Consider the following 26051-nt stretch of genomic DNA (forward strand, 5'->3'; position numbering starts at 1 on the left):
GCTCCGAGGATGATGGTCAGATACGTCCAGGGAAGAGAAACACTGGTCCAGGGCCTTGCTCACAGGGGCCTGCAGACCCATAGTGTGGGCATCACTAGGCATCTCAAACTTGTGGGAAACCTTGGGCCCACCCCAGACCTACTGATCAAAGTTGCCTTGTCACAAGATCCCAGGTGATTTGTGTGCACACTACTGTTTGCAGAGCAGCCCACGGGCATCCAGAAAGCTCTAAGCCTGTCTCACAGCAGCCTAGAGGACAAGACAAAGGATAGGCAGGCTGAGTGGGGGGCTGGTGCTGTGGGGGGCTGATGGAGTTTGCAGAGCAGGCTTCCTGGAAGAGGCAGTGCCAAGTCTTGCAGGAAGGGCAGCCAGGAAGAGACCATGTGGGAAGGGCTTTCCAGGCAGAGGGGGCAGCCCGGGCGAGGACCTGAGGACTGACCTCGCGTGCCATCTGTGGCAATGCCAAGCATTCGGGCGTCCCTGGGCAGCTTGGTTTTGGGGGCTGTCATTGAGGGCCATGTATGTTGGGTGGATAAGAGCCACACCCGTGAAGCCGTGTTTTGTGAGCTGGGTGGGGTTTGTGCTCTCAGGCTGCTCTGGAGATGCTCGGTATGCAGGGTGTGATGCCTGCTCAGAGGGGCTCAGAAGCGTGCGGCCGGGTGCTGAGATAAGGCTGCACAGAATGAGGTAGCCTCCTACACCATAGGAAACAAGACACGTTCCCCAAAGACACACAAGTGCAAGTTTTCTGGAATCAGAAGGGAGTTGTGAGAATCGGGGAAGGTTTCTAGAGGGAGATGAGATTGATCTGGATCTTGAAGGATGGCAGAGATTTGAACAGACACAGAAGAGGGGGAGGTGGGAAGTGGGGGGTGGCATGGGAGGGAGGGAGGGAGAAGTATGGTTAGGTGAAAAGTCAAACAAGATGTTAAAGTAACAGTATGCATGTTCCAAGAAAATACTGTACATGGTTTACTGCCAATGAACAGAGTTTGATAAAGATGGTTAGGAGAAGGAATGGAGAGCTTCAGGCCGAGGTAATTAAGAGAGATTTTCAAGGGATGTGGGATTTGAGTTGGGCCTTGAAGGGGCAGGGAAAGTGGGGAATAGGAATTGGACTGGCAGAAAGGTGTCAGGAAGGAGCTCCAGGTGCACAAGTCAGGATAAGAAAATAAGTGGAGGAAGGAGAATGCAAGATGAGTCAGCAGAGGCCTGGAAGGAGGCAGATTGCAGGGGCCTCCATTGCCAGGCCACTGAGATGGGGTGGTCCCGGGGCCAAAGCCGAGGAGAGGGGAGCCAGGTGCTGGCAGGTGGAGTGCAGGAGGGTCTGGGCCTGGGGTGGAAGGGGTATGTGTGTCTGTGGGTGGGGGCGGAGGCCTCGGGAGGTGCATGTGGTGGTCGGAGATTCGGGACCTGACATAGGTAGGTACCCGAGGGAGCCTCCACTCAGGGCTGGTGGGGGCAGTGATGGAGGGGCCGGGAGCAGGAGGTTTCTGGGTAGGAACGTGGGCAGACGTGCTACTGGGCACACAGTCTTCTAAACTAGACCACCCCACACTGAGCCCTTTCCACAAAGCAGGTGGAGAGGGCTCAGTGGGCTTATTCAGACTTAGTGTATAATCTGAAGATGGTGAAACTGACAGTATTCAGAACCCACCATGTCCCAAACCCCTCTACTGCTGACATAAAGATCAAGCCCAAAAGCTATAGATTGAGAACTTGCAGAAACACAGTTAAAAAATAAATAGAGCACTCCCGCCCCCATCCCCGCCCCCCAAAAAAAGAAAACAGAACCCAATCATCAGGAGTAAGCTGTTAGAAAATATACTGGAAAAAAGAAGATAGTCAAAATTGGAACAAAAAAATGCAAAAATAACCCAGGAATAAACTGAGTCCAGAAACCACAAAACTGAGGGTAAGAAGGGGCCCATCCTGGATTTCTTATCTGGGGGACAGATGATGAAATCTCCATCAAAATTTAAAAAGAGGCTTTGTTTTTTATGTTTTGGGGGTGGAGAATATAACAATTCTAAGTTTTACCTGAAAAAATGGAAAGCAGGGCCAAAAGATTTCTCAGACAAAAAACACTAAAGGGAGTCTTGCTTGGCCAGATACAAAAATGTAGTGCAAAGGTTTCCTGCCTGGGGACTTTATGGCAAAGTCCTTTTAAAAGGTTAGTTTCTTTGTATGTCTGTGCTGGGGGAGGATGTGCAGAGCCCCCCTTTCCTCTTTCTGATGGCAGTGGGCAGAGGTGGCGGGTTTTAACTGAGAATATTCAGTCTCTAGGTTTAGACTGCTAATGAAGCAGTACAGATAACGCTTAACATTGCTAATTTCATCATTTTAATGATGTTTCTGGTTGCTCCATTGTTTTAAGATCACTTGTACCTTTTTATGTTTCTGTTCAAAGGAGAACATTTCTTGGGAAGTTCTCAAGTTCTTGGAGAAATACATTTTTAAAAAATTAATTTATTTATTTTTGGCTGCATTGGGTCTTCGTTGCTGTGCGCGGGCTTTCTCTAGTTGCGGCGAGCGGGGGCTACTCTTCGTTGCAGCGCGCAGGCTTCTCATTGCAGTGGCTTCTCTTGTTTTGAAGCGCGGGCTCTAGGCGCGTGGGCTTCAGTAGTTGTGGCACGTGGGCTCAGTAGTTGTGGCTCGCAGGCTGTAGAGCGCAGGCTCAGTAGTTGTGGCGCACGGGCCTAGTTGCTCCGCGGCATGTGGGATCTTCCCGACCAGGGCTCAATCCCGTGTCCCCTGCATTGGCAGGTGGATTCTTAACCACTGCACCACCAGGGAAGTCCCCATTTTGTTTTTTTAAAGTTGAATCCTATTTTTGGGAAAACCTATAAAAATGTGTTAACACTGAGACTTACCTGGTTATTAGGTGAAAAATTTGAAGTTAGTAAAATCTTGTAGTTTTAAGGATAGATAATTAGGATCAACGGATACATTTGGTTGTTAGCCTTACCCACATCATTGCGTAAATGAATTAGCCCTCAGTTAACCATGACTTTAGGTAATCCAGAATCTCTTCCCTTCTTGAACTACTTTGGTTAATGGAAAATCACCTTTCTTCTGAGGTCAATAGAAGATGATGTAGATGATGATGATGATGATGGCTGATATTTATTGAGCACATATTCTGTGACAGCCATTGTTGCAAGAACTTTCCAATCACTTTATTAATTACCACCGCAAACCTGTGAGTGCTCCCTGTTTCAGAAATGGGGAAACTGAGCCACAGAGGGTTTGAGCGGCTTGCCCAAGGTCATAGGACTAGGAAGTGGCAGGATTTGAATCCAAGCAACCTGATTCTGGAGGTTTCTCTGTTAACCACTTCCTGTGCTTCCTCTTTCTGCTTTATTAGTAATCTTATTCTTTATGTCAGTCTTTTTTTTTCTGTCTCTGGAATTGACAAATGGGCTTTCCTTATGTGATTTCATCCTGAGCACAGAGGGAATGACCAGAGGCTGCCTGGCACCACTGCCTCCTTGTTGTCTTTCACATGCCTGTGCTTGGGACAGACCCTTTCCAAACCAGATGGTGATGCTGGTCCTGTGGATGGACTTATGCCCCTCTCTCCTCCCTTCCCCCTCCAGTCCCCAGTCTAGAGTGACAGGCAGTCCCTTGTCCTCTCTGGAGCTGGGGCCCAGGGAAGCTCCTTCTCCCAGCCCCTCCCCCTTTTCCTCCCACAGCCTGCGTTTTGCCAGGAAGCACCACGTGAGACATCCCTCCACCCAGGACCAGGCAGGCTCCCCCACTGGCTAGCTTCTGGAAACATCCTCCGACTCTCCCTCCTCCCTGACGCTTGTCCTTGTTTCTGGTGGGCGTGCAGGGTGGCCGCCTTCTGCCCACTGTGTGGAGCAACAGCAGATGTGCCCTGAGCTGCCATCAGGATAATCTGTCCCAGACGGGAGCCCCACTGCTGGTTGGCCCGTGGGTGGTCTGTTAGGGCCTGGCACCCAGCCAGGGGCCGCATTAGCGCTCCCTTCCAACTTGTGGGCTTGTCTCCGCCACCTTAGTGAGGCCAGGGACCTGGTTTTCCAGCACATGTTTGCTTGTTTTCCTGCCTCTCGAGAGGCTGCCAACCTGTGGGCCTGTGTGAGATGTTCACTTATAGCCCATGATTCAAGCGGTTGGCATTTCTCACTGGCACTGTGGGTCCCAGGCAGTTTTCTTCCACCGCTCCCCAAATAACCAGAGAACGCTTGACCTGCTCCTTAAAGTTGTACGAGTCTGTTCCTTAAAAACGTTCCTTTGAGAGCTTTTGAGGGAATTGACCCTTTTTGGCCTTGCCCCAGGGGTTTTGTTTATGCCTCTGCCACCTAGTCTCGTGAGCTGTGCTGGTGGAGACGGGATGTCATGTGTCATTGTGGGGGGGGTGGGGGGTTCGTAAAGGCATGGATTCAGGGACCAGTGTCTCAGCATGCCTGTGAGGCCATGTGCTGGGCGCCCAGGTGGAGAAGGTGGCTCCTGCCTGTTGGACCAGCCACTGGGAGGAGGAGTCACTGTGGACCTGAGTTCTTCCCTAGTGGGAGCTGCTGCTCTTCCCTGTAGGGACATTTTGATTGAAATCACCAAGAGATGTTGGATCTGCTTTCATTAATATGGTCTGGAGGGTCTGTCTGCAGCATTTGTTCTAAAATGTATGTGAAATGGCACCATCTCTGGCCCCGCAGGGAGGCCCAGGCAGCTTGCAGGGGCGGCTGAGTGCCCAGGCCTGGGCTCCCTTTCTCTTGCTGATGAGTGCAGGCCTGCACTCCAGTCTGCTCACCTGTAGGGCCAGGATGCCCATCGTCGGCCCAGGAGGACTTGGTGAGATAGAGGGGAGGGTTAGAGCCTGTTTGGTGCTCAGTCTTAGGGCTGGTGAAGGCCTTGGGCACAGGAGCATTAGCGCTGTGTCACCCCTCGGGGTCTGGTGCCCCCTCCTAGGAACGATAGTACTTGACTCAGGGTCCTGAACTCAGTAAAAGTTTGGTGATGGCTTGGATTTTCCCTGAAAGAGAAGCAAAACCATTCCCCTTTGAGGGGAGAGGGAAGAAGTTTTTCCCCCAGGAGGATCTTCTTTATCCTGACCGCCCCCCACCCCCACTCCCACCCCGGCCATCAGTTCTCCGCTGATCTGGATGCCCTGCAAGCACTTTCTGTCCTGACTTGGGCAGCTAGTGTGGGAGCCCTGTGGTACCTGCGGCTTCCTCCCGAGCAGGCAGAGGGAAGATCTGAAATAGGACTTGGCTTCTCAGTAGCCCCCCATGGACCTTTAGCTGTAGGATGCTACCTTTCCTGCTGCTGTCATCCTGGGGCGCAGACCCTCCCAGGCTGACTTTTACCTTGAACGTGTTCCTTTTATTCTATACAGACCTCAGGATTTTCTCGGCAGTGGAAGCTATTTGTGTTCCTGGAACCGAACATGCTTGGTCATGAGGGTGTGGGATTAATGGGCTGGTGTCCTGTTTCCTGGCTCTCGCCTGGCGTGGAGGGCAGGGCTCTGGACACGGCCCCTCGGCTTCCTGCGTCCACACATGCACGCTGTAGTCGCAGCTTGCAGGAGAACCCTCCCGTGCACACCTGGACTGGAATCCCTCTCACCCTTGTCTTTGCTTTTTCCTCAGGGGGGCCTCCTTGCTCTCTTCCACCTGCCTGCAGGGTTCTTGCATTTGTGGGAATCACTGCGTTTGAATCAGTGGAAATAGAACTTGGCCCTGGTCTGCCTGAGCCGAGAGTCCCCACCCAGCTCTGGCGTCCCTTCCCTCTTTGGCTGCCTGGCTCTCAGTGGTCAGATCAGCATTTCCAAGTGGGCCCCGCTTCTGCTTGCCCTTTGCCATATGCAGTATATTTCTTGGAACTGACGTTAGTGACCTCACACGTTGCCCTAGCAACTGAACAACTGTTGTGCCCGCAGCAGCCCACGTCCTAGGGTCTCCAAACAATGGATATCCCGCACTGACCCACTGTGGTGTGCTGGGACTATGGGGCCTGACCTCTGCTCTCTCCTCAGGGCTCTGAGTCATAGACGTGAATAACAACTTAATGAAGACTCTAAAGTTTTACACTTTGGGAGCTAGACATGGCCAAAGAACCCACCTAGTCCAGTGCATTTTGCCATTTTATCAGAGGAGATAACTGGATGCTGCCTGGAATGAGACCCCTGGGGGCCTAGGTGGTGGAGGGGCGTGGTCTGCAGCTCTTCCTTCTCCTCTTATGCCTGCCCTTTCCATCTCTCCTCTTTTTTCATCTCTAAGGTGTCCCCATGGAACCCAGTATGAAAACTGCAGATGCCGTCTGGCTGCCTTATTTACAAACAAATGTCAGTCCTTATTCTGCCCTTAGTCAGCCCCTGACCTGTGACTCCAGAGAGACCCCAGTGGGGTAGTAGTAATTGTTTTGGGTCCCTGTAGTCCAGGGTGACCTGCCAGGCATGGGCCCTTCCTTGCTTCCCAGGGAAGCCAGACCCCCGACCTCCCTTCCTGGGCTCACATCCCTCTGTCTCCTCCTCCTCCATGCCCTGGGTTTGGAAGGGTTTTCTAGAAGGCCTTGGCTCTCCAGTCCTTCTGAAGCCCTGGCCCCCTCATTTTGTTCATTTAGCTGATAGACGCTCTCTCCAGCTAGGTCTGCTGGGGTAGGCTTGCGTCCCAGTGGTGCAGCATCTGCAGACACATGACACTGTGACAGTGTATCATTGACCAGATCGACAGCTAACAGAGGCACTTCTTGTCTTTTATTTCCTAATGAGTTTTTTAAAAATAATTTTTACAGAGCCTTACTGGAAGGAGAAAGTAATCCGGAGATACAGATCTTGACTGAGCGCATTGAAAATGTGCCACAAGGTAAATATAAGGAAAGCTTATCATTTAACATTAAGATGCTGTCTATCTGAGCAGGTTCATTCCATGGATAAAGAGTTAAAGCATCATTATCTGGAAGAGTTGGGGTTAGATAAGAGTTTTCAGATACCTGTCATTTGTCCCTCTCAGGTATCAAATAGATTTTATTTAATGGGCCATAGTTTCAATAATAATGCAAATGAAATTGTGTGGGAAAGGACTTCATTAACTCATTTGTTCATCTAGCCAGTGTTTGAGGGTGCTTCCTACCCAACGTGGTGAGGGAGGAGAGGGCTGATGGAAAGCTGGGAAGTGTGAAGGGTGAGAGGTGGACGTGGATTTGTTCATCACACCCTGTGGAGGGAACACCCTTTACAGACCAAAGACTTACAGCCTTAACCCAAACCTAGGGAGGTATTACTTTGTACAGCAGGCAATCAACACTGGAACTCGTGACCCTACCGGCGGGAGAGGTGGGAAGGATTACACTGTTTCCACCAGCCTAGGTTTGTGTGGGCAGCTCAGGGTGATGTGAGCGGCAGTGTCACCTAGTGCCCTGAAGTCAGCCTCAGTTCAGGCCAAAAGCTGCAGCACAAAGCCCGTACTTCCTGTAGCTGCAGAACTGACATTAGAGAGTTAATGTTCATCAGAAAGACCCGGAGAACCTGTAGGATGACTTTTTTTTTTAAAGTTTTCCCAGCCCTGTAAAACCTTAAAAAGCTTTCTGGCTAAGCAAGGGCAGATTACATTATGTGCAGTATGTTCTGTATACACCTTACTCTGTGTAGTTTCAGGCTCCATGAGTGTTGCCATGTTCAAAATCATGGTACATTGGGATTACATGTATGTACTGGTTACTGCTGTCAGGAGAATGTGATTATAACAGTCAATCTGGATAGGTGGTAGTTTTTTAAAAAAATAACACTCCCCATCTTTATTTTCAAAAACAACATCCCTGTTAGACACTTCACAGATTGACAGGTCACTGGGTTCAGAATAATTTTGGTTCCAGTCATCTGTGACTGGAAGGGATTTGGTCTTAGTGTCCAGCAAGTTTGCTTTTGAATTTGAGAGTAAGGTTGGTTGGCTGCCGTGGGGGAGACCCAGGGGGCGAGAAGCCTCTGCCCAGCTCAGCAGATGGGTGTGGGTGGGCACAAAGGGGTGCCTGCAGGGTGGATGATGCTCCTGGCCCGGCCACATTCCTGCCACCAGCTGCCACCCCTAAGAGCAGGTACCCTGGGTAGCATGTCTGCGGATGGTCCAGAGCAAAGCAGGAAGCCCCATGGACTGCCTCCCAACCCCAGGACCATGACATTAAGACAGATTGTAGTATTGGTGATTGGTTGGCTTCCTGCTTTGGCACCTTTTCAAATGAAATGTTTGTTAAAAAAAAAAAAAAAAAGTATAAAAATAGAAGAAATCAGGAATTAAAAAAAAAAAAGTTAAATTCTTCAGTATTTGTTGGCCTAACATGGCAATCAAATGAAAAATAGTAAAAGGTGGAGGGGTTATGCCATTCAGTGTTTAGTATTTATGTACTCTGTAGTAATTATGAAGCTCTTCTCTGCTAATCAGTAAAATAAAGTTATCTCAACAAAGTGGAAATGAAGGATTCCAAATTGTGAAATTTCTGCCACATAAATAGCACCCCTAACGTCTCTGGCACATGTGCCATGCTTTACGATCACACGTTTGATATATTTAAGATGCATGAATATTTTAAGATCAGTAATTGGAGAAAAGTGTTGTGTGGAAGCATTCGTAGGGCTATATTTTATTGTCATAGGTTTCTTTAAACTACCAGAAAAAAATAATTTGGGGGTTGAAAATATCTCATTTATAATGACCTTCCTGTGGTAATAGTGTATATTATGATGGGATGGGATTTGATCTGTTGTGATGCTTTTAAGATGAAAAAAGGTAATGATGACTATCATTTTAATGCACTGTTCAATTTCTACAGAATTCAGAAACAAGCCCTATCAATATACCACCTCAGTATTACAGAGGGAAAATGAAAGAAATCTGTTTCCAAGGCAGAAAGCACATTCGGCGAGCTTCAATCACAGCCTGGCGCCACGTTCTCAGACGGCTGTTAGAAGCGCTGCCAGAAGAGACTTCCTGGGCTCCAGATACTCTTCCTTTATCACTACCCCGCAGGACAACTCTTATGAAAAAACTGCCAGCAGTCATACCAACTTCAGAACTTTCTCTCCAACCCCTGGTCTTTTAAGAAATACTGAAGCTCAAGTGAAAACATTCCCTGATAGACCAAAAACCGAAGGTATAAAGGGCCCCCCCACTAATTTAGCCAAAGAGTCCGCCGTTGCCCAAGAGTCCTACCAAGAACGCCGGGACGATGTGGCGTCAGGTGCTTCCGAGAGCACTTGGGCAAATGAGAGGACCATCACTTTGGGAAAGAAAATTGAAGCTAAAGCCACAAGGGAGCAGGAGAGAAACAGACCGGGAACCATCCAAACAAAGAGAGAAGAGAAAATGTTTGATTCTAAAGAGAAGGCTTCAGAGGAGAGAAACTTAAGGTGGGAAGAACTTACAAAGTTAGATAAAGAAGCAAGAAAGAGAGAAAGCCAGCAAATGAAGGAAAAGGCAAAGGAGGAGCCACTGGAGAAAAGTGTGAGGGAGAGAGAGATACCAATCAGTCTAGAAGTATCCCAGGACAGCACAGCAGAGGCGGCCCCCCAAGGTCTCCAGACACCCCTAAAGAAGGATGCTGGTGATGGAACACCTAGAGGGGTGGAAACGAGAGAGGCGGGGCTCAGGCTGGGCACCAGCGACACTGCAGGCTCTCTGAAAGGTAATTCCATGACTGAAACCATAGCTGAGAACATCGTTTCCAGTATCCTGAAGCAGTTTACCCACTCTCCTGAAACAGAAGCATCTGCTGATTCTTTTCCAGACACAAAAGTCACTTACATGGACAGGAAAGAGCTTCCCGGTGACAGGAAAACAAAGACTGAGATAGTCGTGGAGTCAAAACTGACTGAAGAGGTCGACATTTCAGATGAAGCTGGCCTGGACTACCTGTTAAGCAAGGATGCTAAGGAGGTGAAGCTGAAAGGAAAATCAGCTGAGCATTTGATCGGAGATATAATCGGTCTTGGTCTGAAGGGGAGCGAGGGGAGAGCAAAGGTCGTCAACGTGGAGATCATCGAGGAGCCCGTGAGCTATGTCAGTGGCGAGAAAGCGGATGAGTTTTCTACACCATTCGAAGTGGAGGAGGTCGATGACGTGTCTTCGGGCTCCAAGGGGCTTGTTGTTGAGGAGGAAGTTTACAGAGAAACAGATACCACGTGCTCAGGGAATGAAGGTCAAAAGACCAGGCAGCCCCAAGAGAACATAACTCACTTTGAAGAAGTGACGGAGGCAGGTGACTTGGAGGGAGAGCAGAGTTATTTGGTGTCGACTCCGGACGAATACCCTGGTGGCCACGAGAGAGTTGAAGGCTCTGTGTACGGGCAGATCCACATCGAGGAGGAGTCCACCATCAGGTACTCCTGGCAAGATGAAATTGTGCCAGGGTCTCGGAGAAGAATGGAGGGGGACGATGCATTGGGAGAGAAGGTTGTGAAGCCACTGGATGTTCCAGAAGCATCTCTGGAGGGGGACATGGGTTCTACTCACTGGAAAGGACAAGCGAGAAGTGGTGAGTTTCATGCTGAACCCATAGTCATTGAAAAGGAAATTAAAATACCACATGAATTCCACACATCCATTAAGGGAGGCTTCAAGGAGCCCAGGCACCAGCTGGTGGAAGTGATTGAGCAGCTGGAGGAGAGCCTTCCGGAGCGCATGAAGGAAGAGCTGTCCGCCTTCACCGGAGAGGGTCAGGGCGGGCCTGGGGGTGTTTCCGTTGATGTAAAGAAAGTCCAGACTGTGGGTGGCGGGGCTGTGACCTTAGTGGCCGAAGTCAACCTCTCGCAGACGGTGGATGCCGATCAGTTAGACCTGGAGGAGCTGAGCAGGGATGAAGCGGGTGAGATCGAGAAGGCCGTGGAGTCGGTGGTACGAGACGGCCTGGCTAGGCGGCACAGCCCGGCCCCTGGCAGCCCAGATGGGGAGGCCAGAGCGGAGGCCCCGGCTGCCAGCCACGGCTTCAAGCGCTGGGCCACCCAGGAGCTGTACAGCCCCTCTGGTGAGGAGGCCGACGCTGGCCGGGCCTCTCCCCGCACGGAGTTGGTCACTTCCCAGGGCCCCATGTCGGCCACCGTGGAAGTCACCAGCCCAAGGGGCTTTGCCCAGTCACATGTGCTGGAGGACGTCAGTCAGTCTGTGAGGCACGTTCAAATAGAGCCCCCTGGAACTTGGAGGACTGAGCAAGTCTCACCCGAAGGACCCGCCGCCCAGGTGGTGGAGGTAAGTGGGGAAGGTGACCTGAGTTGGGCAGCAAGCTCGGCGGGAGCCAGCTTGTCCGCAAGGCGTCTTACGTTGGGTCCCGATCAAAGTCAATTGTCCAGAGAAGTCTTCTTCCCAGGGCCTGACCCTCCCTGTCCGGGGGCCGGGGACTCAGAAGAGCCTGGCCCGGCAGAGCTTTCCACAGATCCTGACAGATCGGGGAGGCACAGGCCATTTGGCTCCCAACAATTTCATTCTAAGAGGGAAATTATTTTTCAGGCTCCCGCTTCTGAGGCAGGGAAGGTTGGTGATTATTTTTCAACAGAAGGGTCAGCGGGTACCCAGACTTCTGTGAAGCACCTTCAGTTAGGCCCCAGGGAGGGGTTCAGTGAGCAGATCCAGCTCACAGCCCCCCTTTCAGACAGAATGGAGTTGGGTGTCAGAGAAGCTTCTGTGCGCACGGAAGTGTGGTCAGGGGATGGCACATCCATCAGGCACATCAAGACCGTGCCTCAGAGGCATCAAGGCACCGAGCAGATAGTTCCCCCACCCTCGGAATTTAGCGACTCAGAAAGCAAAGCCCACAGAGAGGGCTCGGCAGATGTGACCCAGGCCACCCGTAGTTACACTGTGGGTAGGAAAATCCTGATGACTGAAAAGAGCACCTTCCAAACGGCCGTTTCTGAATCGCCTCAGGAGGCTAGTTCAGGAGACACATCAGGGGCAGAAGCGACATCAGGTGTGAGCAGATCCTTTAGGCATATTCAGCTGGGTCCTGCAGAAACCAACACCTCTGCACACGTTGTCTTCCATGGACCCATTTCCAAAACATTTGCACTTGCTGGTTCGGTGGACTCCCCTGAGGTAGGCGAGGTCGCAGACAGTGGCAGAACACTGAGGCACGTTGCCCTGGGGCCCAAAGAAACTTCGTTTACCTTTCAGATGGACGTGAGTAACGTAGAGACGACCCCCCGCTGGACCCGAGAGGCCACAGTCCTCTTCCCCACAGGGACGGAAGCAGAAGCTCATAGTGTGTCTGACCGTGATGCTTGGAGAGATGCCAGCAGTAGGAATGACCTGGCAGCTGGCGTGAGCTTTCAGGGCTCTGCTGGGGACAGACACCAGGCCCCCGGGGCAAAGGGCAAGGAGCAGGCTGAGTTTGATAAGATGGTGCAGCTGCAGAGGATGGTAGACCAAAGGTCAGTGATTTCGGATGAAAAGAAGGTTGCCCTCCTCTATCTAGACGATCAGGAGGAGGAGAATGAGGGACACTGGTTTTGATAAACATGTTTTGTTTTAAATGCCATCTTACTTGGTAACATACCGACGCACAAAGGCCTTTACTTACTTTAGGGGAAGGAGGCGCACTCTTTATTAAAACCTCCCCCCTTTTTTACTTTCTTTAAAGAGTGCTCCAGGCAATGTCAATTTACTTGATAATCTGTAAACATTTCAAACTAATTCATGCCTTAAAAGGCTTTGGAATTTTATTGAGTTGGAACTTTGACAAAAACATTTTTTATCTTTTTAGTCTTAAAAGCTCCTTGTTCTGGAGTTTTCTTTCTACTCTACCATTCTTGCACCAGGTCACAGAAATGCCTCACATCTGTTTGAAACTATATCTAGGTAAGATGCCTAAATGGTAATGAGATTAAAGTAATATATTTAAGAGTAAATTTTATTTGCATGTGCTAACATGAAATAGTAAACTAACATTTTAAGGGAAAAATGAATACATTTTTCTCTTTCCAAAGTCTTTTCAAAAAGAAATCATAGGAAATAAGCAGATTAAAAAAAAAACTAAATGATTTCATCTTAGGAAAAAGTTATTTGTCATAGAGTTAAATTCATTTAAAGACTTGAATGAATTGCTTTCTATGTGCAGAAATTTAAATAATATAGTATTTTATTTATGGAGAGGACAGCTCCAGCCTCCTGCAGTATATCAGATCAGCACACTAGCTATGTTTGCATGAGTTCCTGGAACCCTGCACTGGGTCCTGGAAGGGACAGGGGCTGGGGGGATGATTATTGGGAATGGCTTACAGTACCAATTTTTTGCAGTACTAGGTTGTTTAGTGCACAGTCTAAATACTCTTTTTTGTTATAACCTAAGTTCTGGAGTAGCCAGCTCTTACCAGGGTATACTTGAGCTTTTCTGCACTTTAGCTTCTAAACATTTAATTTTACTGGTGGGAGGTAGACCCTGAAGACAATAAAAAGAACGTTGATGCTCAGACTGTAGCTGGACTCGTGGGATGGTCGTGCACAGTAAAGTTGAAAGCCCAGGTGGGCTGTGCCTCCCAGAGAAGCCCTTTCCAACCCACTGATGATGGGGTGGAGGCCTTTCTGAGCTCAAAGAGTTAGAGGTGGAAAAACGGCAACCAACCTCATGGAGGTTTTTGCACTTTCGACAGAAATCATGACAGTGGCGGTGTTTTGTCCAGGGAAACAAATAATACACTAAATAGAATAAGATGTTTTGGGGAGGGAACTGGGTGCCTCTCCTGCCGCCCAGCCCTGAAGCACCCAGGAAGGGCCCTGGAGGAAGGCAGAGGCCCTACTCTTCTGGGCCACAGAGTGTGGCCCTGTAGATATACACCACTGAGTTTAAGATACTAGAATGGGTGTGTTCTGCTGGATTTGTTTTATTTTACATAAAGGTATTGTTTTTAAAGCTTCCTTCTTTAAAGGTGTAGCATCACATAAAAATAGTATCTCTAGGAGCACAGTATTTTAATCCAAACTAGCTTCTTTCACTTAATGTTGTCGAAACTGTACCGCCCCTAACTTTGTCATCCTCAGGTAGGACATGATGATGGAGGGCGGTTATGGAATTTGAGGGTCTTCCCTCTGGGTTTCACTGATGGCCCTCAGACCTCCACAACGCATATCGCCTCAGCTGCCAGGAATGGCTACAACAAGTAGTTTAGGGAGAGTGCGTTTTCCTAATCAAGAAGTGGAGGATCAATGCAGCACAGCTTTCAGGGTGATCTATTTTTAAAACACCGTGAAGCAGTGTATAGAAAGAAAGTTGATTTGAATTGCAAGTGTAAACCTTTGTTATCTGCCAAATGCACTAGTGATTGTCAGAAACTGGTATGGTGGTGACAGCTTTGCCAATGAAGACTTCTTGTTTCTAATATAAAGATGAGTTGATTTTATGTTAGTTGTAATTGGTAATGATTTGTATAAGTTATTTATTGGTGAGAATTTGGTCAAGGTGACAGCCTACTGTTTGATGGCAAGACAGACTGATGATGGCGGGAGTCTATTATGTGTGTCTAAGTAGGCTTAGTTTAATGTCACTCTCCTAGCTTGTGACCTTGGAAATGAGGGCTAATGTGAATAGGTTTATTAAAGTCATGACCGACCTCCATTGGAAAATAAATGTCTTAGATCTTAATTTTTATCTCCATGTTGGAATGCATATCTTTAAGAAGTATCCTGACAAGAGTATTTACCAATATGGAGTCATGAGCTGTTGTTGGTTACTAAGTCTCTGGAACACCCAGGAGCAGGGTGTGCCCTTGACCCTGTGACAGGTCATGCCACAGCTCCATGTCCTTTAAAACCAGTCACTCTGGAGACAATAGTAGTCAACTGTGTGGTGGGACAGGGTAAGGACACAACCAGTCTTTTCACATTTATTGTTGTGTAGACAAAACAGTATTAATGGAATGTTTTTCACCTTCCCACTGGCTGTTTTGATATTGTTTGCTTAAAATGTATATTTAGAATGGAATCATCCAAAAAGCTGATCTTGCTAACCACCTGTGAAGGGATATGTCATAAGAATGTATAAAAATAAAAATCTAAGAAAAAATCCCACATTGTTCCTAAAGAGAATGAATGTTTTCCAGTAGGTGTTTTTGTGGTTTTTATTTAAATTCTAATTAAAGCATATATGTGTTTATGTGCATGTTTTTTTTATGGTGGCACAGAATCACTGGGGAGAATATATGTGAAAAGTCCCAGTTCTTTAATTCCTCACCTGAATCAGAACTCGATATTGTTAGCACAGAACTAGAAAGCATGGCAGACAGAGCATAAACCACTGGCTCGTATTCAAATACAGACTGGACAATTTGTGGTAAGAATGTCATCATGACAGCCTGGAAAGCTAGTGACAGTAGTGTGACCAGCCATCCCGTTTGGCCTTGAATGGAGGGATCTCCTGGGACATGGGACTTTCAGTGCTAAAATGAGAACAGTCCTGAGCACACCATGATGGTTCATTACTAACCTTAAGTGCAAACCGGAATGGCTAATCATGGCCATCTCTTAGGAGCATGAAAAAAGTGCTAGTTAACTAGTTTGAGACAAAGGAGTAGATACCCTTACCTGTTTGTAGCCTTGTACAAAAACAAAATAAACCAAAACATGAATAGCTAGACTCTTCCTTTCATTTTGAAGTTAAAACATTTAATAGATGGGAGACATTTGATGGAACATTCCTAAATTCATTCTTTCTCAGGGTGGTGGCTAAATTTTTTAAAAAGTGTTTTAGTTTCTGTGATTCCAAAATATTATCCTACAAGAAATAGAGGAAGAAATAACATCATAACTTACATTTTGTTTTTTCAAAAACCTAGCATGGGCTCTTAGTCTGCTCAGGCTGCTCTAACAGAATACCACAGGCCGGAGGCTTAAACAATGGACACTTATTTCTCACAGGTCTGGTGGCTCAAAATCCAAGACCAAGGTGCTGGTGGATTCATTCTTGGTGGGGGTCCTCTTCTGGTTTGCAGACGGCTGCCTTCATGCTGTGCCCTCACATGGTAGAAAGATCATTTCTCTAGCGTCTTTTCTTACAAGGGCACTAATCCCATTTTTGGGGCTTCACCTTCATGTACTAATTACTTCCCAGAGGCCCCAGCTTAAATACTTTCACATTGGGCTTTAGGGCTTCAGCATAGGAATTTCTGAGGTGCACAAACATTTTTGAGGCAGACTCTGTGTGATGTATACTTAAAATGCTTTTCCACCATCCACATCAAAACCCATGTCTTCACCTAGATAGAACACTTGGTGAGTAGTGACATCTCACGCCTTCTTTGAATGGTGCCTTCATCCCACAGGCCTATCTGGGATGGGTGAGTACGAGCAGGGGTGGCCTGTATAGTTAGCTGTCACGCTGTCGAGGACAAGGGACCCAGCCTCCCTCCACCCTGCCACGAAACTTTGGTTTATTTCCCCCATCAGTTCTCAAGGTGGCCAGCACAAATGGACCCAGAGTGGTTTTGGCTTTCCTACTGGGTGTTGGAGCGGGAGGGGGCCGTGCTGCATCCTGCTGCCATATTAGCAGCAGCCTGCAGCCCTGCTGGGCCCTAGCCCATGGGATTAGGATGGGGACGAGAAGGAACAGCATTGCCTACACCGCATTCCCACCCTCTGTGCGCTCATTCACCTCGTTCCGGCACTGGACCTCACCACTGACAGCATGGAGAGAGGTGCTCAAAACATGCCCCTCTATCTTTCCATTCTTGAATGAGGATGGCGCCCCCCTCCAAGAGACTAAAGACCACTGTGGACATGAGCACTCATCCCACCTCACCCTCTTACTGCCTACATGCTGAACCTGGAACACAACTGGGAGAGTAGGGGGCCAAGGGCTGTGCCAACTCCAAAAAAAAAGCTCTCCGGAGTGGCGGCCACAGTTGGCAGCAGCAGGGAGTCAGCATCCCTCCCTGCAGCTCCTCCGTGCCCGCCTCACTCCTGCTCAGCTCTCTTCACTCCCTTACACCTGCCTCCCCTGACCTCTAGGAAAAGTCAGGGCCATTTACCACCCACCCTGTGGTACCGGGCTCTTTCTCTCAGTTGTCATCAACCAACTCCACTATTATATGTTTAATGACTAGCGTCCACATTGGATGGCAAGCTCTGAGAGGATGGGGATTGTGTACTGTTTGTCGTCGTGCCCTCAGTTCTTAGCACACGCCTGGTACATCCTGGGTGCTCAACCAGATTCAATAAGCGTCTGAGTGCACGAGTGAGGAGAAGCTTCCTCGGTGCCCCTTTCCAGGCTCCAAGGAGCTCTGAGGCGGCTTCATTTTACAAACACATACTGACCCCAGGACTTACAAATTTCCTTTTATTAGCATTTTATTGTCAATCCCTATTACCTTCCTATAAGAAAGGGCTTTCCCCAGAATTTTACTGCTCCAGATCTGACTCCAGGCCTGCACAAGGGGCTATACACCATGTATGTATGTGTGTGTGTGTGTGTGTGTATATATATATATATATATATATATATATATATATATATATATATACATGATCAGATGTTGAGTCTACTTTCCTACACAGGAAGTTTCGAACTTTTGAAGAGAAGCCTTTCAGCCACAGTAGTGTTGATGGGTAAAAATTCTTGCTGGCAAGAAAAACCACTAAGGTGGTAAAAAGAAAAATGCTTTATAGCGGCACCAGATCACCGGGAAGGGCATCCACTGTCAAAAGGTGGCCCATGGGAGGTTTATGGGATCGCTGTTGCGTTTGGAGCAAACAGCCTAGAAAATCTGTCCAATGACTGTTGAAGTCCACCTCCTGGATGGAGAGAGATTTATAGAGCACCCTAAGTGTCAGCACCCAGGCATGAGCAGAGCTTTTGGTGGGGGTGGGCTCAGTCGGCTGCGTTGGGCCTGGCCTTCCCCAGCGCGGTGTGCTGCGGCCCGCAGGTGCAGAAGGCCGCCTTGGCTCTTGGGGGCTGCCGAGGCTTCACGGCCTTCTCGGGGGCCCTGCGAACAAGCAGAGGGTGGGGTGAGTGGGGCGCCCCTCGACCTCCCCACATTTTGCACCCAGTCTTCGCGGCTGTGAAGACAAGCCTGGCGGTTGCTGAGCTACGTTTCGTGAAGGAGCTTCAGGAGGGACTGTAAATGGGAAGAGACTCGTGGCACAGGAACAGAAAACGCAAGGTTTCTTCTCCCATTTTCTAATTTCTTGTGACCATTCTTGCTGAGCTGACACAGTCAACCCTCAGCTGCTAAAGGGGCCTAGGCCCAGCGGGTGGGCTCCGAGACAGCCCCCCGCCACACCCCGCTAGCTGTGTCCCGCCTGCGGCACTTCCCTGAGCAGGGCCTTGGCCGTCAGTCCGTGGGCTCTGGGTACGCAGGCTGTGCCATAGTGAAAACCAGAAGGCCGGCCGTCAAGGTGAAGTCAGAGGGCTCTCGGGCAGCCTGAGGCAGGGCTCCCGCAGGCCAAGCAGGGCTCTGTGCCCTTGCCCTCCAGCAGGTGAGATGACCTGCAGGCGGCCAGTCTGCAGGAGGACGAATCCCAGCCTGTGTTTCTGACATTCTTCAAGAGCTAATTTCTTCCTAATATCTGGCAAGAAGATATTTCACAACTGGGTATTCCAAGGAACTGGGCTTGCATAGTTTATGAGTTATGGGGAAGTCAGTTAGTAAAACTTTCCACGGAAAGTTCCGCAGAACCTTAGAGAACCAGCTTCATCTGAGATTCTGATTGCAGGGGAAATAGTGTGAGGGGAGGCCAACTCACTTGGACAGGACATCCATGGTCTGCTGGGTGGCCAGAGTCCTCTTGTCCTGTGGTCCATATAAGAGGGTCTGGATCTGAAGACACTGCAGAACACCAAGTAGTAATTGTGAGGTTATGGTAATGTCACTGAGAGCATTTTGCAGGAAAATCAAGTCTCCCTTAAATGAGAGAGAGAATACTTCATTCATAGACCCATGCTATGACGGAATTAGTGTATTCCGGGTTTCTTCCAGGAACAGTCTGACCTTCAATTTGGATGCCCTGAGGGATCCAGGAAACAAATGTACAGTTTTAGCACTATTTTATAGAACTCTCTGTGACTATCCGTATGTAAAACTATGTTTAAAAGTTATGTTTCTAGAAAATAAAGGCAAGAACATTGCTATTGACCAGAGGAGGGGTCTCTAGATTCTAATTTTAAATGACCCTTGCTACAGCCCAAACAACTTTTCTTCTTTTTTAAATGTTTTTGGTTTTTTGTAAAGAAGTACTTTATCTTATATGGGCTTTCTATATTCATTACTATGCAGCAATTTCTTAGGAGTTGATTTATTTAGGAGTTAAATATTCAGCTGTATATTATCCAGGACTGGCTTTGGCTTGATTTCTCCCTTCTGCTTATTGTCCTGCCATTTGGTTGCTTATACTGGGCCAGGGATAGAGATGAGAGTTGTGCCCAAAATGGTCAAAATAATTTTGAAGAAGAATGAGATGGAGGAGCTTGCTTTGCTGAATGTCAAGGCCTTTTATAAAACTAGAGTAATTAAGACGGTGTGGTTTTCATCCAGAGACAGACAAATATATCAACAAAACATGGCAGAGAGTCTAATACTTGATAGATTGACAGACGTGGCCCTGAAGGGTCCATGAGGAAGAGCTGAACTAGTCAGTAAATGGAACTGGTTTTCCAAATGGAAGGAAATGGATCCCTACCCCATATCAAACACAAAAATCCCAGATAGATTGGGGAACTAAGTGTGAAATTAAAACTTGGAACTTAGAGATGAAAATATTGAAGGATACGTTTATGATCTTGAGGTAGGGAAGTATTTCTTAGACAAGATCCAGACAAACCAAGAGTAAAAGACTGATGAAATTTAACTATATTAAAATTCAAAACATCTGTGCACCAAAATGCACCCTAGGCAAGGTACAGACAAACCAGACTGAGGGAAAATATTTGCACAAAACTGGAAAAGGATTAGCATAAAGCACTCATATAAGGTAATGAGAAAAAAAGCCTACCAACAGAAAAATGATCAAAAGATATAAACAGATATTCAAAGAAGTTGAAAACAGAATGGCTAATAACCATGCCTAAGCTCACTAGTAACCAGTAATGCAAACTAAAACTTCAATGAGATTGCCCCTTCACCTACCAAACTGCAAAAATTATAGTCTGATAATGATAACACCAAGCTTTGTCAAAGATACGAAGCAACAAGAACTCTTTTATATACTGATAGTGGGTGTTAAAGTTGGTACAGCCAATTTGGGAATATTTTGTAGAACAATTTGGGAATATTTAGTAATGGATAAGTAAATTGTGATATATGTGTATCATTTATGTATGATACCACACAAATTTTTGATGTATGTCGCCACATGGATGAATCTCATGATTATAAAGTAGAGAGGAAAAAGAAAATAGCAGATGAATGCATATAATATGTGTGTGCATATTTGTATGTAAAATAAAACCATAGTAAAATAATAAAGATGAGAATGATATCTAATTCAGGATAGTAGTTATCTGGAGATGGGGTGGGGAGGGGGCTTCAACTGTATGGGTCATGTTTTATTTCTTATACTGAATAGTAAACTCAGAGGTGTTTGTTATATTATTCATACTTTTCCTTATATCTGAAATATTTCATATTTTTAAAAGATTGAATTCATTTTTCTACATGGTAGCAGCTAGAGTCAAAAAAGTGTGATGGTTTGGGGACATCATACTAAAGACTGTATTCATTCTGATTGGGCAACTGTTTTTAGGTCTTTGGGAAAATTAACACGCAGGCAGCCAAAATCCTTTGTCTTTATGAGCTGTGGAAAACATCAAGACCATCGGAATGTTCGGTTCAATCTGAGGAATTGAGAATGTGGTTCTGGAATCTGAGAATGTGGTTGTCTTTTGGAGGAAGGAAATATTATTAGATGAAAATATGGCAGGATTTTTATGGCAGGATTTTTTATATAACAGAAAATATTCATTATTTCTTAGCTGAATTATATAACACCAAAAAAGGAGTAAACATTTTCCTGTTATTCTATTTAGTATATAATCCAAATTCTGTCAAGGCAAGGATCCTAGCCCTTCCGCCCAGCAATCCCCGGACTTTCTGAATCTGCACTGGGGCCCTGGCTTGGCCTAGGCAATGTGCTGCTCATTCCCTGGGTTTGAGCTAGCGTTGCTTTAATCCACAGAGAGATTGTTGTGACCTTGGAAATTTAGGAACCGTGAGCAAGTTCTGTGTTGCTCTGAGGGGAAGAAGATGGAGAGGGACACTCATGACACTTGATGTAACCTCTTTTAGCACTCTTCCCCGTTTGGCTCACAGCTGCTGGGAGCCTGGGTACTCGCCACCCAAAGCCCGGCAGAGAAGGCTCAGATGGGGACAGCGTGCAGGAAGCAAGCATGCTCTCCCTCATCCATGTTAGTCGGGGAGAGGTCTATCTCCAGGGCTAACACATCTTGCCAGACAGACTTCATTTTCTCCTACCTGGCCAGGGATACCTTCACTCGGTGTAAAAGATCAGGTCTAATTTTAAACCCACCCAAACTTCCCTGTTTACATATTTATGAGTGCCTCAGATGCAGCTCATTTTGAGACGAGCTGATGTTGACATGCAAAGGTGTTAATTCATTCACTGAAGCATTAGAATTTTACTGACATTATAATGATTATTTGAGAAAATCTGAGGTCTCAGGACGCTCTGCCTTAAGAGATGGCCTCCAAAATCTGAAACTCAGGAGGAATTTCCATCATACTCCTTTGGTTATTGAAGTTTCTTCTCCCTGGCCCCTCATCCTCTAGGGAAGGAGATATTATACTATTAGCTGAATATTCACGATTCCTGGGAAAAAGGACATGGCAACTGACAGGACTTACACGGATTCTCACCGGTTCTGCTAACCACATCTATCCCAGACCTTGTAGCTCATTTCCACTGGGGGTGTTAGGATAGTAGAGAGAGTGGAGTTAGGAGAGAGGGTCGTGGTTGGGTAAAGCAGCCCTTTTCAATAATCAAGCCCAGAGAGAGGTGAGCCCATCCCTATCCTACCCCCTATGCCCCAGCAGTCAAGACTCTTCTCTTTCTGGTGTTATTAGGGTTTTTTTTAAGGCTACTTATACTCACTAAGGGACTTTGCCCAAAACTCTAGCTGAAGAGGGAAGAGATGTAAAGTGATGTCAACTAGGAGAGGGAAACAGACCCTCAGCCCCAATCCCTTTTGTGATGACAATGCCCAGGGAGGCCATACCAGGCACCTGAGACAGGAAAAAGTGGTTCATCCAGTAATTGAACTGGTCTTCAAATGCTACGTTTTTTAAAAAGTGAAATAATCCATTACTGACTTTTACTAGGAAACATCTTACATAGCTATATATTTATCTAAGAAACATAAATTGAATTTTTCAGTGTTCTGTGGCTCTTAGCTAAATTTGTTTAAGCATTTTTGCGTGAGGTAGGTTTTGTTAAAAACAGGTATTAGAGACAAAGTCAATAAATGTTAATTGAACCTGGCAGCCAGGCATTGTAAACATCTCCCTGAACTAAGTAAAGAACTCCTCAAACCTTGATAGGAGAACATTCTCCATCATAAATAAAGGTATTCTGTACTCTCCAGAATCTTCCAAGGAGGCCAGTGAACTCTGGTCTGAAATCAGCCTCCAAAGGGTGTTTCTTGTTTTCCTTTTGAGTGGACAAAAAACAAATTTTGAGGATCCAGATGAAGTTTAGGAAGCCATTATATTGCTTGTGTTCTCTTTGATTTTACCTGCAGGGGTTGGGAGAAGTCACTTGTGTTTTTATTATACCTTAGATACCAAACAAGGAGCTTTCCTCTCTCTCCCTGCAGGAAGACAAAAGGGAACTCGAGCTTTCACAGCAGCCTGCAAGCTGTCCCCAAAGGGGCCATGTTTGTCTTGCTCACCTTTGTGTCCCAGGGCCTTGCACAGTCCCTAGCACCTAAGATGAAATATTTGCTAAATGAATGAATAAGTAAGTAAAGCAAAAGGTCAACTGATGAAATTCTTATATGACAACCTTAGGACATGGCTGGACCACAGGGCTACTGAAACCTCTGGTAGGGAAGCTCCATTGTGGGTGCAGTGTTACAGACCTCCACCGTCATAATCTGGGCATGTTCAAGAGCAGAAAGAAAGAGTGCTGTCCCCCAGGTGCTGCTTTCTCTTAGGTGTCATTCATAAAGCCAGGGGAGTTAAGACGCAGTCTTAAGCATTTGATGAGAATCTTAAAAATTATATTTGACACGACTTTGAGTTTTGAAAGTTAGATTTCTAAGGAGCCCAGGAGCCAAGGAATCTGGATAGGAGGCACCGGCTTGCTGTCCTCCTGGCTGCGGCCCACCTCTGTGCCCCAGAGCTCGCACCATTCCCTGTGTGGACATATGTGTGGACATAGCTCGCACCCTTCCCTGTGTGGACTGAGCCCTGTGTGGGCTCAGTGGCAGCTGCGGCTTGGAGGTTAGCTGACTCAGTCTACTCTGGCTTTAGAAAACCACAACAGTTTTAGAAAACCTGAACTCACAAGGAAGCATATTTTCTGATTTTGGGGGGATCTCTGAAAATCTACAGTTGGTACTCAGGGCCATTTCTTGTCATGGCAACGCCCCTGCAGAAGTGGGTTGGGGTGCCTGAGCCCTCCTTTTCTCCCTCAACCTTCGGTCTTAAGTCCTGACATCACATCATCATCTCTATTGGGAAATTTCCAACAGTGAAAGTGCTGCTGGGACACATCCTGTTTATTAACAGAGGCGTTGCGGCCAGGCTGCAGCTAAAGAGCCATCTCAGTTGCAAGGCTATGCAACTCAATAATGGAAAATGGAGAAAGACATACTTTTTCTTGCCTGGGAAAGGTCTGTGCCAAGCCTGTGTATTTTGTCTTTACGTGAAATGAGAAAGCCAGAGAAAGGTAAAAAATTTCAAACGATTCTAACGCTCAGAATCTGAAATCACTACTCTTCTTTACACATATTATCTGATGCTAGAGTATGTCAATGGAGGAGAAGTTACCCAGGAACACATGAACTGTGCTGCTATTTTCATGTTAATTCTCAAGGTTAGTATTAAGAAGAAAAGAAGACGTCAGAAACCAAAATACATGGAAGTATGAAATGTCTTAAATGTTTAGAAAAACACAAATATGCTTTTCATTTACTAATCTTTACAAGGCAAGCAGAAATGATCACTTACTGGGGGAAATGAAAGGACAAACCAAGATACCGTTCATCAGACAGCATTGTCCTATAGAAACAGGGTCACACGGGGGTGGGGCTTGGTTTTCCCAAGCCCCTCAGAAACCAGCCTTGTCCTCTGGACCTGAGTCTTCTGCTGCAGGCACACATTCCCGCAGATGTTTGCTGAGCCCCTGCCAGACACCAACCCTGAGTCCACCTCAGTGATGAAGCAGAGGATGGGGGTTTCCAGTGTAGTGTGGGAGCCAGGCATTTAAAAATGTGTAAACAAACATAGCATAACAACTCATGGTAAGAGCTGTGGAAAAGAAAAAAGAACATGGGCTATGAAAGAATAAAGGGGGGGTGGTGTCAGTAGTGGTAGAGGGTATTTGGGTTAGTGAAGGCCTTTCTGGGGTGACATTCAAGTTGAAACCTGCAGGATGGGGAGTCAGCCATGTGAAGAGCACCAGGTCGGGGGGAGGTGGTGGCGGGGTTCCAGTCAGGAAGAGTGGCAAGTGTCTGAGGCAGCATACCCTGCCCCGCTCTCTCTCTCACACACACACACACACACACACACACACACACACACACACACACACACTCAAACACGCACCTGCAGCTCTCTTACCTGGAAGCCCACTAATTCTCAGACCCAAGGATTGCTGCACAGGTGGGTAGGAAGCCTCCCATGAAAGAAGTACAGATAGAGTAGGACCAGGGGCCCCGGGACAAGGGAAATGGGAGAGGAGGAAGAAAGGGAGGGAGGCCCGTCTGAAGAGCCCTCCCCGAGTAGCTACGATGCCTGTCTTGGAGTTGAGGTGTCATCCTTGCTGTCTCCCTCACTTGTCACCTCTGAGTTGCCAAGTGCCATGGGTTCTATATCCTACTGATGTCCCTTGACTCCCCCACGACTTTGCTCCAGCCCCTGGCCACTGTGTTGGAGCAAGCTACCATCATCCTTCTCCAGGATAACTGCAACACAAATATTTAGAGAACAAATGCATCAGCAGGACTTCCTGTGGAGGGGCCTCCTGCTGCGTACCCACATATAAATTCAGGCTTTATTTTTAGAGTGGACAGCCAGCTGTTTGTAGAAAAGCCGGGCTTGCCTATTTCTGAGCCAGATAGAGCAAGAAATCGAGCCCTCTTTAAAATTAAGCTTTTCAGCTCCCTCCTGCTGTGGAGCTCGGCCATCCGCCCAGTCCCTCCTGAGTTGGTGCAGTAGCACCAGCCATTCCCAGCATCACTCTTTCCACTTGCTAAAGGTCACACTGAATTTATGTGGAAGGAGATTTTGCCTTTCTCTCCGTCCCTGGCAATCCACCCATAAACTCACAGTTCTCCTGCATCCAATGAGGTTTTGACAAACACCAGAAGGTCTCAGGCCAGGATGGTCTGTCCACACCCACAGTTCTGCACCCTCCAGACCTTGATGCCAATTTAGGAACTCCTGAGGCATTGTGCACCCACGAAGCCACGGGAAGCGTTTCCATACTGGAGGAGCTTTCCATAGCAAATGTAGCCTTGTCCTGGGCAGTCTGTGTTCAGTGCCTATATATGTTTTCTAAGGGACAGGGAAGGTGGGAGGCGCTGTGCCTGGGCTGCCATAGTTAGGGGGCCCGACCCCAAGGAGAGCAACTCTTCCTGGCAGCTGACGACACAGGGCATCCTATTGCCAGGAGACCTGGAATTCTGATTTCCACCCAGCCTATAGCAGGCAAGGGAGGCTCCATGTTTTCCCCACAGAAGGTTAAGTCCTTGACCCCTTTAACCATCAGCTTCCATTCTTATACTATATCAACCAATTTACAAACATCTCCAAGTAACTAATGAGTGCTTGAAGTGTCTTCAAGCACACTTCTCAAACCAAGAACAGGATTCTGTATACAAAATCAATGTCATTATGACCTTCCTTTCTTTCAAAAGGGATCTGAGGTGGATTGTTGCAGCCC

At 47.3% G+C, this 26051-nt stretch overlaps 2 protein-coding genes across 6 annotated transcripts in view; one reads left to right on the forward strand and one right to left on the reverse strand.

Moving 5' to 3' along the window:
- Positions 1 to 15093, forward strand: part of SYNM (synemin) — a 27766-nt gene extending 12673 nt beyond the window's left edge. The window contains exons 3-5 of one of the 2 annotated variants that reach the window (XM_036841875.1): positions 6757 to 6827; positions 8788 to 11198; positions 12120 to 15093. In XM_036841875.1, the coding sequence (XP_036697770.1) occupies positions 6757 to 6827; positions 8788 to 11198; positions 12120 to 12458 (2821 nt within the window). In that variant the 3' untranslated portion in view covers positions 12459 to 15093. Of the gene's footprint in view, positions 1 to 6756; positions 6828 to 8787 lie in introns of both variants that reach the window. The other variant, XM_036841874.1, reaches the window with a different exon arrangement.
- TTC23 (tetratricopeptide repeat domain 23) overlaps positions 12997 to 26051 on the reverse strand; it is a 126448-nt gene continuing 113393 nt past the window's right edge. For all 4 annotated transcript variants that reach the window (XM_036841880.1, XM_036841877.1, XM_036841879.1 and 1 more), the window contains 2 exons: positions 18678 to 18760; positions 12997 to 17917 (listed from right to left, as the gene is read on the reverse strand). In XM_036841880.1, coding sequence (XP_036697775.1) covers positions 17803 to 17917; positions 18678 to 18760 — 198 coding nt within the window. In that variant the 3' untranslated portion in view covers positions 12997 to 17802. The remainder of the gene's footprint in view (positions 17918 to 18677; positions 18761 to 26051) is intronic.

Source organism: Balaenoptera musculus, chromosome 2 (assembly GCF_009873245.2).
Source record: "Balaenoptera musculus isolate JJ_BM4_2016_0621 chromosome 2, mBalMus1.pri.v3, whole genome shotgun sequence".
In the NCBI taxonomy this organism is placed as follows: domain Eukaryota; kingdom Metazoa; phylum Chordata; class Mammalia; order Artiodactyla; family Balaenopteridae; genus Balaenoptera; species Balaenoptera musculus.